This window comes from Bombus affinis, chromosome 8 (genome assembly GCF_024516045.1).
Source record: "Bombus affinis isolate iyBomAffi1 chromosome 8, iyBomAffi1.2, whole genome shotgun sequence".
Classification (NCBI taxonomy): domain Eukaryota; kingdom Metazoa; phylum Arthropoda; class Insecta; order Hymenoptera; family Apidae; genus Bombus; species Bombus affinis.
The window spans coordinates 10,061,633-10,077,913 of NC_066351.1; the positions used below are offsets into that span (position 1 = coordinate 10,061,633).

At 36.0% G+C, this 16,281-nt stretch overlaps 1 protein-coding gene across 7 annotated transcripts in view; it reads left to right on the forward strand.

The window, feature by feature from the left end:
- LOC126919335 (uncharacterized) overlaps positions 1–16,281 on the forward strand; it is a 292,145-nt gene that overhangs the window by 132,379 nt on the left and 143,485 nt on the right. For all 7 annotated transcript variants that reach the window (XR_007711561.1, XM_050728402.1, XM_050728408.1 and 4 more), the window contains exon 2: positions 6,476–6,699. Coding sequence is in view for 6 of the 7 variants with exons in the window: in XM_050728402.1 (XP_050584359.1) it covers positions 6,476–6,699 (224 nt within the window). In the remaining variant the exon portion in view is untranslated. The remainder of the gene's footprint in view (positions 1–6,475; positions 6,700–16,281) is intronic.

Here is a 16,281-nt window from a genome sequence, read left to right on the forward strand (position 1 = left end):
TTGTTTTGCACGCGACTTTTCGTGGAACCTGAAGTTCTTTGTAGTTAGGTCTCAAAGTTCCCTTTTGGGAGGCCGTTTCTTCATACCGGTGTACGAGCGATTTAATTTTTTTCTTCCTTCTGTCTCTGTCTTTATCTAACGTTTCTCTTTTTTTCTCTCTTTCCGTTGTCCTTCCGATTGCCAGAGCCTTTACATGTCTCCCTCCCGGTTCTCGTTCGGTTTTATTACACCGGAACTTTCGTCATCTTTATTTGCCTTCTGGAAATTTGATAGTCTCGCAACGAGGGTGGTTTGCCGCGTCGGAAGGGCCGAAGGAACGCGAGATTCTCCTCCGGGAAATGTTTCGTAGATTCCCCGTTGCCACGGGCCGGAAGGCGACTTTCGTCGGGGAAGCTTTTTCCTTTGGCCAGAGAGATTTATGAGCGTGGAGGTCGGGCCGACGTTTCGGGAGCGGCCGTGCGAATTTACGCGTCGAAGCCGCGTCGTTAATACCCGCCACGGTACTTCTGCGTCGATTATGCGACGCCCATGCTTCACTACACGTGAATTATGGCTGGCCACGCGTGTCCATCGGCTGTTTGAATTAAACGTATGAAAGCTGCGCGATTAATAACCGTGATTAATCTCGTCGAAGTCGTTTAATCGCGTTGTGAGAGCTTCGTCGTGCGATACGTAAAGTCGCTCTATAGAAATCGCCGAACCGTGAAATTCGAAAGTCAATGTTGGTTTCACGATTTGTGGCAGCGATCGTTGATTTTGCCTGAAGCTCTTCCAAGTACAATCGCTTTTTCTTCCATGTAGAATACGCGACGTGTGATTTACATCGAACCCAGCAATTCGTTGGAATCTCTATTATAATAATATATTCAACGGAATCTTTGAATATGTAATAGTTGAAAATTAAATGAAAAAAGGAAGTGCAATGAACCAAGTCCGTAATTTAGTGTCGCGTACATAGATACTCTCCTTCGTTTCATACTTCCGCCTTTACCAAATTAATTCTGAACATTCAATTAATATATACGTGTTTGAATGGCATCAGAATCGATTAAGCTTTGTACGAATAATTAGAATCTAATGGAATACGTATAATATATACGTATTAATATGTTGTTGATTAAAGTTTAATATAGGCATACGATTAATTTATTAATTGATAAATTGTTCGGAATGCTTTTACGATACCTATGTATTAAAATTAAAAGAGTAACTGTATGCTAGTGAATATCGTATAGAGTAAAATATTATTAATATAATTTACCTATTACATTAATGAATTTGGAGGATTTAGAATTATCGCACATAGCTTTTCTCTTAAACGTATCTCATACCGACGATACTTTGTTGTTGAAAATTGTAATTTTATAGCATAAATAATTTTACTACGTATCAAGTATTTCGCTCAAAAATGAACAAATAATTTCGACACGATTATTACGCGGATAAGATTAATATGGCCCAGTAACGCATTCACGAGGATAATTTTAAAATGATACTTCTTAGTGTTCTCGTTTGAATTGTACCAGCAACGGAGGATAAAAGATAATTTTTGGAGCGACGAACGTTTTCTAGGACACGAACAGAGTTTCTCTATAGAACGGGAGAGAATTCTTTTCTCTATCTAAATATTTGCCTTTTCCACTCGTTTTCTTTTATATTAGAACTCTGTAATTCTGCCGGTCAACTTCAATTGGAGATAAAACGTTTGAGATAATAAATATCTCTTAAATATGAAATTGATTAATTATTAAATGATTGTTTATTTGCGCAGATAACGTTGTTTGTGGGAAATGCTATATTTTTGAACGAGATAAATTTTCATTTGTATATGAAGCGTTATATAATGTATAATTAATGATATATTCTGACGTAATGATTGATAATTGACGTTGTTACTTATCAAATGTTCAACAGTGTCGAACATGTACCGAATACTTGTACTTTTTCGCTCGAACTTATTGAACCAAAGGCAATATACGTATAATGCGAAGAAACTGCAAAACGAATTGGGTTGTTAAGATTATTTCAAAATTATTATAACGCCATATTGTTACATCTTTATATAACCTACGTAATAATGGAGTCGAAATTGTGGTTTATAAAATACCTAACTGTACCAAAAATATTCAATTTATCAGAAAGAGTATAGCCTTCGTGTCTACACAAATTACGACAAACAATTTTCCAATATACCTTCCTTAACTATTAAATTCCAACAAGCAATTTTCCGATACCTCGTTATTTTTATCTAGAAAATTTTGAATGTGTATTTTATGGCAAATATTAAGAAATAATTTTCCGATGTTTCGTTTTCGCTACACGTTTCGTAACGCGATATAATTGAAAATATAGCGCAATTGAATTCTAAAATTAACGATCTGCTCGTATGTATGCACCGTTAACAGAGTCTAATATCGTTATGATGTAATATAGTCAATTTTTAATTCGTTATCATTGTTAATCGACGAATAATTAATACCAGGACATATTATAATCATTTCGGAATGGAGAATAATCAGCTGAACGCTCTCTGGTATGTCAAATCGTGCTAAGCTTGCTTAGAATATAAATAAAATGTAGAGTTGCATTCTGGAAATGGATAAACCGTGTAACACGGATGAATAATACGAAGCATTTTCTCATACGATTGCATTCGTGGCAGAAGTAAATTCGAATGAACGCGTGATAGAATCGCCGTAGAATCGATATTTTCTGAAAAGCGATAGGTTTATTTATATCAGAGGTTATCAGGGTATTGGGAATATCGACGTCAAAGAATTGCGTAAAGATGTTTGCACAATACGAACAACTATTTGCATAACTGGTTCGGACAACGCAGATTTAGAGACGCGTTTGTCCTTTTACATTCATCAAATAATTCACCAAAGATATATTTGCCATATCTTCGAATAAAAGCGAGTAATAAATTTTCTCACCTTTCATCGCCTAACGTATGTTTCTCGAAGCATGTCGTAAAAGTGTTACAGGTAAACATAATTAAAGAAACATTATCAGACTTTCGAACAATTCACGCAGTTCGGTTTCCTCCCTCATAAACAAGTTAAAAATGCAAAACCAGTATATTACAACGTTTAATGTTACGTGTAGCGTACAGATTTATTATTAAAATAATTTTCCACGTAATAACATTTTTACATTCGTACATTTTACAACATAATTTTAACCATATCTTATTAACTTCGAAGAACCGGCCTGTTATACGAATACGTAACATGTTTGTTTTCTAAAATCCTTCGTAAGGTATTTTGATCTAACATATTCTGCAATGGATATTGATATCAAGATTATTGGCGCGCGTCGTATATTTTCCTCTCGATCTCTATAGCGAATCTTCGCGTTCACGAATTCGGATCGACCTCGTCGCAAACCGAAGCGTCCCATTGCGAATAATCGCGTGGAGACGGTTAACCATCTGTTGCTCTAATTCCACCGTTCTTCCTCGATTCATCTCATTTGCGAAACCTTCGAAATTGTCGCGAAATCCAGCGATCTGCAGCAGAAGTCAGGCTCGTTTGCTTCTTGAGCGGAGCGACGCACCCTTTTATCGCCAATCTTGCACGGAGTTCCCCCGAGAATGTTCTCGGCCCACATTCGAGCACAAGCTCGCAGCTGCAACCACGCCATGCGGAAAACTATCTCGCGCCTTTGGCCCCGATAGCCCCGAGCTACACGAGCGAAAACTTTTCAATCGAGTTTCTTCGCGGCCCATCCCCATCGCCCAACGATGGTCGCCATTCTTCTTTTTTTTTTTCTTATTTTTACGCCCGTCCAGCCGAAACGAACGCTCTGCGACACCGACTTTCAGCCGTGAAATTGCCGCGCGAGCGAGTTTTATCGAATTCGCGAATTAATTCGCTCCCCTGTGCGCGTTACGATTCATTTGTTCCGTAAGTTGGATCTGGCTGTAACGAAGTTGGGGTGGAAAATGGCACGATAGGCCGAGGAAGATTCTTCCGAGTGTTGGAACTTAAGGTGAATGGTTGTGGGCGGGTAGGAATTGGAAATAGTTTCGAAGCAGAAGGAATTTAAGTTGCTTTGTACGGTGTGTAACTTCGTTTTGTAGCTTAATCTTGTGTTTTGGATTTATTGGAAATAGCTGCGCGTGCCGAGCGCTGCTCGAGTTCCTTTTCTCTCTTTTAATTAATATTACAACAATAAATTTGAAAACCATCCAGGAAACGTTCACGCCGTTCCGAGAAGAAATGTTCCCCGTTAAAATTGTTAAAAATTATTGAACTGCCAGGCAAAACATTTCTTAAGTTAAGAGGAGGTGACAAGTGGGTGATTGAGTTTATGGGTGTTTGAGAAGTGGGCAGCCTCGCGTTATTTTCTCTAGGATGTTGAAGAATATGCCAAATTAGCTCCACATACTATGAAACTTTCTTTTATGTTTTTATGTATATGTATAGACAGTAATGGAAACCAGCCTTTTAAATGAATCCAGAACAAGCATAGTTATATAAAAGTATCGACTGTTTCAATAAATTGTAGAAATTGAATCATTTGGAAACTACTTCAGTAGTTATTCTATTTATGGTTCAAGTCTTTTCTATAATTATTCATTTTTATTTCAGTTTTGTACTGAATTTTGTAATGCTTGTATGATCGCTGCACAACAATTATTATTACAGTCCTTTTATCTAATCTTTTAGAATTTATATCTCAACATAATTGATAAATTTTTCAGAATGCTTTTACGATTCTTAAGTATCAAATCTGAACATAGGTGATTGAATCATTTAAAAAACGTGCACATTAAAATAGATATATTTTAAAAGCTATCGTAATGGTAATAATACATTTTCAATTTACACAGAGCAAGTTCCTATCTCACGATACATCCAGACTGAAGCTGATATCAATAATTTCACAATATTAATTTCTCAAAAATTTATCATTCAAGTACGGGGCAGATAGCTTTCAACCCTCGAAAAGTCATTTTCAAATAAAAAACATCAAACAAAAAAAAAAAAAAGGTATCACAAGTGAAAACACAGTCGTACGTACCTATTTGTTAAAATAGCGCCACTTAATACCATAATTCGACAAGACTGAAATCGATTTTGGATATCGTCCTCGTTTGTCGACTGGTAGAACACTTTAAGCCACTTGACTCGATACTCGTTGTACTACTTTTTTCTACATACTTTTCGACATCATATAATGTTCATGCACGTAAGCACTGTTAGAAATTCTTTTCTCTTCGTTTTGTACGTTTTATCGCATCGAATCCGGTAGACCGTAGTTAATCGCAGATGCATCGAAATCGAATTCGAGCTATTATCCTAGCGATGCGCGAATCAATCGGTCGTCAATCGATTGGATAATTCGACCTAGCTTGCCAACAGCCAGGACAGACATCAGGCCCCGATGTCTGGTGCACTTGAGTGGATTTAAAAGTCGATAAAATCGTTTCTTATCGATGCAACCCGTTTACGAGCAACGAAACGGCAAAAACTTTTACAGTCGATTTTAACTGTAATCTGTTCCCTGGAAAATTTTTAAGGGACGAGTGAAATATTCGAGCTAATTCTCCGCATGCAACTCGTTTACATATAATGAAAAAATTTATTCGCACGTGCACATTACGTTTCTTTGTACTATGCTTTAAATTCGCAATATGCTTTAAAGGTTTCATATAATCCGAAAGAATTTTCATTCTGTTTGATGTAGAGTATAAAATTAAGTCCAATTGACTGCGAAATAATACCGAGCGACATATCGATATAGTTATAAAATATTAAGTATATTTAATTATTTATTTGTAGTATATGATGCAATGTAACGATTAAGAAGACTTCTTTTTTTTTAAGTGGGGGAAACCTTTATAGTTACCTGAATTCTCTGGAGGGGGGGGGGGCACAGGGTGGCGCCGAATTTTTACCGGCTAAAATCCCCATGATGGCTGCTTGAACAATTAATAAGACTTTAATTTAATTAATCCTCGATAATGCGAATTCTTCTTGTAAAAATGTACAATTATCAGAAATGCTATTATGCAGGAAACGGTTATTAACCTTGAAGCCACAGTGGAGTACAAATGCACTTAAAAACGAAATTAAATTGAGAGGATGTCGATATTGGTATGTCACTTCAAAATTACACGGCGTTATACAGGGTTAAAATTAAGATTGAACTTTAACATTGATTTTAATGTCTGCCTGGTACAATATTAGCTGCCATAGGTCAACGACTCGTGTGACTAACCTTTCTTCCTGTTTCATTTGCGCTTCTCTTGCTCTCTTTTCTTAAAAATCTCTCCCTCACATATGCCAGGCAGTTAATTTTTTATCAAGCCTGCCATTTTTCTCAAAGTTAAGATCTCGCTTAATAAAACCAACGGTGTGTCTGAATAGAAAGAAACTAAAAAAAAAAAAAAAGAATCTTCTGTACAATTATCAATCTCGTTTTAATCCGTCGGTTATCTCATTTTACAATCATTTTCTTCTTTCAGACCAAATAAGCGACGTGTGCAAGAAGAATTATATGCGAGATCTCTACAGGAAAATAGACGGGGCTGTCCTGATGTCACAGCTCGAGAAGGATCTGGACTGTACCATCACCTTCCAAACGCATAGTATCCTTCAGCGGTTCATGCTACGCTTCGACCAACTGCAATTGGACTGCAACGATCACCTCTACATCTACGATGGTGCACATGCGGTCAGCAGTTACAAGGTAAGTCCCAGCGTTCCATTTCAAAGCGGCATTCTATGAGCTACTGGTTACTCGGACTTCATAGTCGATTCGTCGTGGCGAAACGTAATTCCGATCTGCATCCAAATTGGTATGCCAAAGCTGGATGTATGTAATATCGGCGCTTAGTCGTGAATTTGCATCCGCAGGAAACAGTTTTCGGACGTACAACCGAATAGTTATTGTTTGTTGTTCGTTTCCTGTGAAATGTCTGTGCTTTCTAGGGCAATGGATAATAATTGAGGACGAGTTTAGGAAATACTCGTCCACGAGTACGAATTTGTTTCATAAATAACTGTAGTAAACTATTTTAGCAGCAGCTGCTTTCGAAAGAGTTAGATTCGGGTTGATGAACGACCGCGATCATCGAATTTATTACCATCGTCGTACGTAACGAAAGTTACGAAGAAAAAGATTGATGGTGCCGTTTTCTGAAATTTGACACGCAATTCGGATTGGTAAAAGGAGAAAATCTAGCAACCGAATTATTTTGCTAATTCCACCCGACTTAACTGTTATCTCTGAATTAATAAAATAGTATGCCTCGTTGGGAAATATTATACAGAACGTTAATGAATTCCAAACGAAGAAAACAAAAGGAGACGTTCACACGCGTCTTTCTACCAATTACTTCCGACTTGGCAAGCAACGATGAAAAGGTTCATTCGCGTAAATAGCACTTCCTCTAATCAGTGTACGACGGTTGCCGCTAATAATGACTAATGCGAAGTCAGAGGATGAAACGTGACTTTTTGTCTCCGATTAACGTTTCCAAGCATAATTGCCTTCATCGATCAAAAGATAAAGCGGTAATTGCAGTAAGGAACGACGTTATTTTTCCATGATTACCGTCAGGGATAATGGCATCCTACCGGTAGGGACCAAGTTTCAGATGTGAGGGCTATTTTAATATACTCCCATTCCATTATAAATTCCGAGCATGGCCTAAGCCGTAGAGACGCTGGAAACTTGCACCATTAATCAAGATTCGTCCCTTGATGGAAGGAAAGTATGCTTCGTTTGCTTGTTCCTTTGTTCGGCATTTTCCTTTCTTCATCGACATTTTCGTTTCATGATCGACAGGCAATTTGATTTGATATTATTCGTGAATAACGCCGAGGTTCGTGATTCGACGAACAATCGTACAACGCTTTTTACAGATTTGTCGGTGATGTCTTTCTTCGAATCGATTTTGCCAATTGATGTAAATCAAACGCCCTAGATATTTTAGCCACCGCTAATGTCTTAAATGTTACACGCGCTCTAAATATTTTAGGAATCTCAGGTAACCTAAATGTCAAGTGATACAGCTATGGATCTGAGCTAGCTCGGTTATCCTCGATATTTCAGAAATACTAGATATCCTTGTTATTTCAGAAAGCAATATAGGTCTCTTAGCTATCTGTATGGCCATATTTGCAAAAGCTTTCCGAACTAATGGGAGCTGAAAAGAGATGGAGCGGCGAGAACACGATGAGATATTTAACCTAACCGAAGGTGTAGATTGTTTTCAGGTTAAAAATCACTTTCCGGGGAAGTTTGTTTCACGGTTCTTAGCGCAATCAGTTCTCGATGAATCGTCCCGGAATCGTGTTCAGTTTCCCAAGAAATGCATTATTGTTTCAATCTGATGGTTTTATCAAACGTGGCGTGAAATACAAGCGGAGAAAGGCGATAATGAGTTTCGGCTTGAAAAATAGAAGCTCCGTCGGGTAAATGAGAAATGAGCGCAACAACCGTGAGCATTGTCTTCTTTTTCTTTTTCTTTTTTTTCTTCTTCTCTCTCGTGGTTTTGAACTCTCACAAAGGAGGACATTTTGTGAGTTGGTCACGCGATATCGCAATTTCCTGTGGATTAAAAACTGTAATGTTGAGAATTGTTTTAGTTATACCTTTGGATCGACCCAAATATTTAATAGTAGGTTTTGTGTCCTAAGTTTATTTGTTTCTCCTGCATATTTTCCTATTGAACATGAAATTACGATTAACGATGTGATATATGCAGTATATACCAAATAATCAGTAATAATAATCACGCTATTTTTATGCCTAAATTCTAACAATAACTCCTTTCAATGCCAACTAATAATACACGGAAAAAAAGAAAATTGGTTTCAATTAACAGCTGATAAGGAAGCTCTCGACGATCATAAGATGGTAACTGCAAACATTTGAACGGTATAGTGCATGTACTCACGTACGTACATGAAAAGTATGCATAGAAACGCGTATAATAACGAAACGGGAATGAGGCGAGAGAGCAACACAATTTTGCATAATGGTAGATTAACTTTAATCTTTTTTATGATCTACTTGGTACGCCGTTAGGCGTACTATTTATTCCTATCTCTGGCTTTTTCTCTCATTTTCTTCTATTTTCTTAAGCGCGTTGGTCTTTGTCCACCGTAAACTTTCCGCGTTTTTCGCCTTAATTTCTCGTGCTCCACTCGTCTCTCTCGGCGATTGAATCGAGAACGCGACTCGCTAGAGGATTTCGCTGGAAAACTCCCGAAATATGGCGCGTAAATGAGAACCAGTTACCGAGGTAATGTGGCCAATTGGATCTTCGTGGCGCGCTTTTATTTCGAAAGGAGGCCAGCAACCTCCGGTGATTTGCAGTATGCGATGGAATTTGCATCGGTGCTCGTTTATACCCAATGTGCAGTAACACCGAAGAATAATCGAACATTTGCTCATGTTTAGCACGACATAGGCTAATTCCGAAAAAGATGAACCTCGTTTTCGTAAACGTTTGGAACTTAGACTTAGAAATTTGGTCCTTTGACTTTAGATTCGTGAAATTGGAATCCCCGAAACTTCGTGAAATCTCGAAAATTTGAAAACTTGAAATGATTAATTGTCTTAATCTTTTCCTCTGCTTATTTTGTCAGGAACTGGAATCTAAACAAATTCTTTTCAGAACATCGGATTATTTTTTCTTCTTGTAAACGATCGTAATGATGCCGTTTGAAATAGATAAATTAACTCGATAAGTCTTCGGTTAATTAAAGTACGAAATACACGAAATCTCTTACCAACATTTGTTTATGATACTCATTATTCAAATCTTCACTTATCCCCTCAATATTTCCTAGCCCTACGGTGGACTACCCCAAATTGTCCTGAAATTTCCCCTGCGGCTGACAGTGGGTTTAATACATAGGGGAATTATTCTTTCATGAGGCGATCGATTGTCGGAGAGTTTTCCGTTTGAATCAAATATTCCGAACTGTGCACGAATCTTCGAATTCTTTCACAATTCATCTGTAATTTCATATTATTTACTTCTTTAGTTTCATTGTATCGTACCACTTTATAATGCGTTTCTTTGTATTCGAATCAAAATATTAAATCTGACAAAATATTCAGTTAAATAGTTAGAAACTTCCTAATATCGTAAGTAATTGTATTTAAAAATCCCGTATACTTTCGTATTGTTTTATTTCCCTTTCTATCTTTTCATCTTTTTTTTTTTTTTTAGATATAATGGAATTCCTAAATTCGATAAAATCAAAATATACGTTGAACATATACTTTGATAATAATACACAGAATATCCCCAGGGTTTCACAGGCAAACTTTGCCATTCTATTTTATAGATATAATCAAGCGAAAACATTATTCCATATATATAAATATTTCAAAAGTTTATACTCGCGTTACCTTTACCACTATTCGTAATATCTTTTTACTAATTAAACGACAACTATGGAACTTATTATTATTAAAGTAGTACTATAATTATCTTACAGTTTAATCATACTATAATTGATTACGAAAATGTTACAAAATCTAACAATCACGGTATGAAGATAACTTTCAAAAATTATTCTGGAATTATTGATTAATCATTAAATAAAAAAAAATTTTACGATGCATATGTTATTTATCCCATTTATCTTACACACGAGAATAAAGAACATCGATGTGTTCAATTAAATAAAAGAATCACTTTACTGTTCGCCATACAGATCGATCGCAAGCATCCAGACAAATCCTTTTCCGACACGGGACACTTGCGACAGAATTCCACGATGAATTATCGACCAAAATCGGGACAAAAATACGAAGGGATGTTTCTCTTAAGAACGCCTGCGCGATGTTCAAGCCACGACATATCGACTTTTCGTGTGTTCCATCTTTCATAGATAGCAGGGACACGATAAACGTCGAAAACTGGACCGTATGATTATTTCTATTCCATTGAAATATCTCTTTATTAATAAATAGCACGAAAATCGTATTACAATCGAGGGAATCACGGAAACGATAATCGTTTCAAAAAACGAGATAAGTATAGGCTGCAAGTAAATATACAAACAGCATGCAGCCTGTATATGACATATATAACCACACCATAACACGTACGAGCGATTATGGTTCCTTATGAAAATGTAAGAAGAAAATATAAAATAAAAGTTTATTACGTGGTGCTTCGCTTTCGAGACAATTGCGTTTGAAATTTCACAAGCATAGTTGATCGTGGCTAATTATCAATTGGATACGAGCAAACAATCAAGAGGAGGAAAGCAGCAGGAAAAATGTCGAGTATGATCTCCGTCTGAGGCTCCATTTTCATGAAAATACAGCTTGAACGTGTTTAGTTAAGAATTGGCCTATATAAGCGCGTTATAGATTTACAAATTTATTTTTCTCAAAAACAGAGTGTCTTCCGATAAAATTTAATTCTATACTTTCGATTTATTTTCACACGTAGAACAACGTCCTGTCGGTTATTTATCCTTGTCCAGTCCGGGATTAACCAGGTTCAAGTATACTTGATAAATCCTCAAACTGGATTTTCTCGAAATAGAAGCGTCGTATGAAAAAATGTTATTCTATAATTTCGCCTTATTTTTTCCTAAGGAATCACTTCATGTCTACTTGTACATTGTATTCGATCGCACTCTGTATGGCATTTGTATTTACCCAGAAAATTTTCTTATAGATTTTTAAGGTTTCACCAGTACGTTTATCAACGCGTTTTAATATCTGGATACAAATTCTTCTGTCGAACTCTACCTTTACTCACAGTTTTCTAAAATTGTACGTGTTAATGGAGAATTTTATTACACTTCGGTTAACTTTTCAAACAAGTTATCGGGGAAAAGCGACTGTTTACGATATCGTCTCAACTCTTAGGTTTCGATAAATAACAATCGTACGATGTCGTTCGAAAAAGTAATGGTAACCACGATTTCTTATCGAATAAAATATCTTTTATAATTATTTTCATTCTTACGATTTATCGCCAAACAAGGATAAGCATCGACTAATTTTTGTCCAAATATCTTTTGTCTGGGAAAATAGTGGCGACTGTTACGTTGAGAATACCATTCAACGCTCAAGACTATGAAGAAAAAAAGGGGAACACGATTAGACAAAAGTCACAAAGCACGTCGCGAGACAAAATATTCTCGCGTTGCACGTGTCTTTGCGTTGTAACGCTGAGCGCGAACGAAATCCGCTTGCGAAAAGAGACGCGAGCTGTCGCCGCGGAGACGGCCGGATTTAGCAGCTATTTGGACAGCACAATGGGACATCATAGAGACGTTTCACGCGCGGTAATATCCTGGCTGTCACCATGACGACAGAGCTTGCGTAATGGCCGTATTCTTGTTACCTACGGGGTTCCTGATGGAAAAATATGCGTGCGACCGTCGATTTGGTTGGCAGGATTTCGCGACATCCATTGCCTTTCGATTGCTGTTCTTTAAGGAAAATTACCTCAAGGCCTTTCAAGTTTCAAGTTCCTGTAAATATCAAGTAGGATATCTAGAATATACAGGCTGACTCAGTGGAAATTATCACTTGATATAATTCGTTATCTGTCGACATTTGTCAAAAAATATTTAGGTTGAAATTTATTGGATTTAGGGAACCTGGACAGAGGAGTACACTTTGACCTTTTAATACTTCATTAGTTTGGCGGATATCGTAACTTTAATTTGTCAAATTTAATGTTTAAAAGAGCAGCCAACACGCGAAGTGGTATTTTTATGTTTACTGTGTTTTTGTTTTTCGTACGTTAAATTTGGCAAATTAAAGTTAAAATATCCGCTAAACTACTCACTTTCCAGCATAATACTTTTTTGTAGAGAATATCCAACTGGGTAGACTAATGTTATACAAAATATACGGCGCCAGTTAAAATAATCAGTTACCTGAATGAATAATAAAAAGTATATATAAAGTATTGAAAAATCAAAGTATACTCATCTAACCAGGTTTCTTGAATGCAATAAATTTCACTTGAAAAGCCTTAAAAATTCAAACCAAGTATTCCTCGACTCAAATGCCTAAATATTTTTTTACAGAGAATGAAAAAATGCATGAAGAGTGGTTTATGAAAAATTATAAAGTTCAATTTAAAAAAGGAGTACAATTGCACTTTGCAAATGAACGGTTGCATCTCCAAAAAAAAACTAAAATTTTTCTCTAATTTTTCTTTGGAACAGAGTTATAGCCTGTCCCACATTATTAGAAACACTCTGTATACGTTAACGTGACTCATTTAATATTAGACCCGAAAGTTACGCTATTGATGTTAGAGATACGAAGAAACGTCAAGCTAAATGACGTATTTGTTGAAACGAAACAAATGTTACATCTAAAAAAGGAAAATCTTTTTTTCGCCCCTCATTTTAAATCTTCTTTTTAAACGATATCATACATCTTTATTACCATAACTTACATATTTCAAATTACCATACGAAAGATATTTATATCTACATGTAGTTTATCACTGTAAGATTGCAGCCGTTAAATTTCATTCGCGTGTAATCTTGTCTGAATAATTTTGTATCGTATTTATATACCGCGAGGATTATGAAAAATATATTTCTTCCTACTCAGAAATGGGAAGGAAGATAGTTCCACAAGCACAAAAATTTCTCTAAGGCCGTTGATAATATAAATCTATCAGTAAATGATTTGACATGAACTGCCAAATCCGTACAAGTGCATACAAGTACTTGACCATTATTACTCTCAAAGATGAATCAACAAGTTTCCTTCAAATAATAGTAGACACACCTATTCGGCGTGCTTTTAGAGTTCATCTTCTTGCAATTAACTATATATACGCGTGTCCAGCACACGTGTACATACTCTCGAAATAATGATCCGTGGGCCATTATTGCGCCACATATGACCTCTGCTTAAATTTCCGTGCATTTTAATGAAGCATAAGCGATCTCGTTTCTTGCCGAGATCGTACTACGACGAATATTCAGTTGCGTTCGCTAGGTGATCTTATCAACACGAACGACGCGAGTCTGCCACATTTCTGCTACTTATATTTTCGAATTTATCGTGATATCGGATTTACATATCGTTATCACGAATTCCCATATCACGAAGGAATCTGGTCGTTGAATTCTTGCCCCCTTCGCGACAAACGTAAAGCTTTCAGTATTACAGACATTGGAATCTTGTTGGAAGTTCTATAGGAGTACATTTGTGACAAGATTCTATTTACATAGATTTAAAATTCCCTATATACTGTATATATATATATATGTACATAGATTAATTAATTTATTTTCAAGTTTACAAAAGAATTATTTTAAATCACGATAAGTATAGTCATGGTAAAAATATTATTCTTCTCATTTCTTAGCTTCGTCCCTTGAAATTCTCCTTCCGATGTTCTTTCAACACACGAATGAATCATTTTACGTTCTGATACTTCTGCAGTGCGTATATATATATATATGTACATATAATTAATTATAGAGATATTCGTATTATGCAAATAATGAAATTGGAGATCGTAGGTTGTCGTGCTTGTAGAAAAACTTCACCGATAATCATCGTTAGTGTCGATTATGTTTCTCAATTATCATCACCATTATCTTGAAAGCTAGTCGGAAAATATGTAATAAATCGAATGAAGGTTAACGTTTCGATCCAAACATTAATTTTCTTCTACCGCACAAAGCGATGGAAGTTTCAAGAAGAAAGTAAATGAAGTTAGCTTTTCATCTCTATTTCTGTCTCATATTCTACGTTGCGAGTTACGTCGGAATTATGTTGAAAGAAACTTTACGTTATCGGTTTCGTTTCTCATTCGGTCGGACAAAAGGAGTCTTTGAGGGTTTCTTTTTCATTCCGCTTCTATTCATATATGACAAGACTTCGTCGGTGGCCGGCTTTGCGACTTTTCACGAGGTTACATATTGTATTTGCCAAGAGTATCCGTCAGTCTTGTCGTTCTAACGATCCGGACGTTGTCAATAAATGAAGCATCGTGTAAGTACGAGATTGAACCATTAGTCAGAATTATGAAATTAATTCATCGAATCCTTCGTAAGCCATTTGCACTTAGAGTTCAGAAGGATATTTGTTTTTGTCACGAACTTTATAATTTAGCATGGCAATACGATGAAATTTATCACGCTAGAAGAGAAGAAGACCTCGATAGCACGAGTAATTCAAATTCGATCGATTTCCTTGTTTTATTCGCAGCATCTATTTTTAATTATTCACTGAACCCTATAGTATCTTAATATGAAGTTATGGTTCCTGCGATTGTTATGAATTTCAGGCTATTCCTTTCAAAAGTGGGAAAGCTATTTATACGCGCGATTAATATCGATCGCCATTTAAAATAGTATTTAAAAACGCGTAAAAGTACGTAAAATTCGCATTTACGAAACATATTCCTTACTTCGCAAGCAACTTATTGAATCTTCTTCATTACTTTTCTAATCTTTAACGCTTGGATCGGTCGTTTAATCGTTTGCTTTTCACGCTGAAGATCAATTATCCATTCTCGGAAATTACAAGCGCGACTGGGAATTTCCACTTCCAATAGTTACTTCCTGCAGGACACTAAGCTATATAAAAAATAATATTCTGTTTGTATCAAACGTTCGAATTTATAAAGAGGAAAACGCATGAAAATTACGCAACGTATTGTTCGTAGTGGGTTTTGTTATTTGAATTTTAAGTGAACCTGTACTATCCCACTTGTGTAGAGTCTACACTATATATATCGACTATTATTGACCACTGAGGCATAGCATATTATTTGCTTGGAATTAAATTACGTGCGCTTTATGAAATACCGTTTTCGTCGAGTAAATAAAACATTAAATACAATGACATTAACTGTCGGTACTGCAACTATGGTAGATATTTTAGTATTATACATATATAGATATTATTGATCGGTTTATATCGAGCTATTTTATCGACTAATCGTATAAATTAGGTTATCATTAAATGATGATTAAATTTCGATGTGTATATCTCTATAAATATAAAAATTAAACAAATCATAGAAATGTATCGAAGAAGAAACTCGTAACTTATTCTAATAACATTCGTACGGTAGCATCGCATGAAGAAAATATGAAAATGTTTTATTTAAGCATTAGTGAACTGTGTTACGAATAAAAAGGCGTGCGATTGAATACATCAGAGGGAAAACTTGATACTTTATTCACGGAGATAGGATCAAACAAGTGGTTTTCCTTGAATAAACAGCTATTCTTTAAGGAATACGCAGTTTTTTCAACTAACATATTTATCACGAGCAATACAAAATATACATTGTAT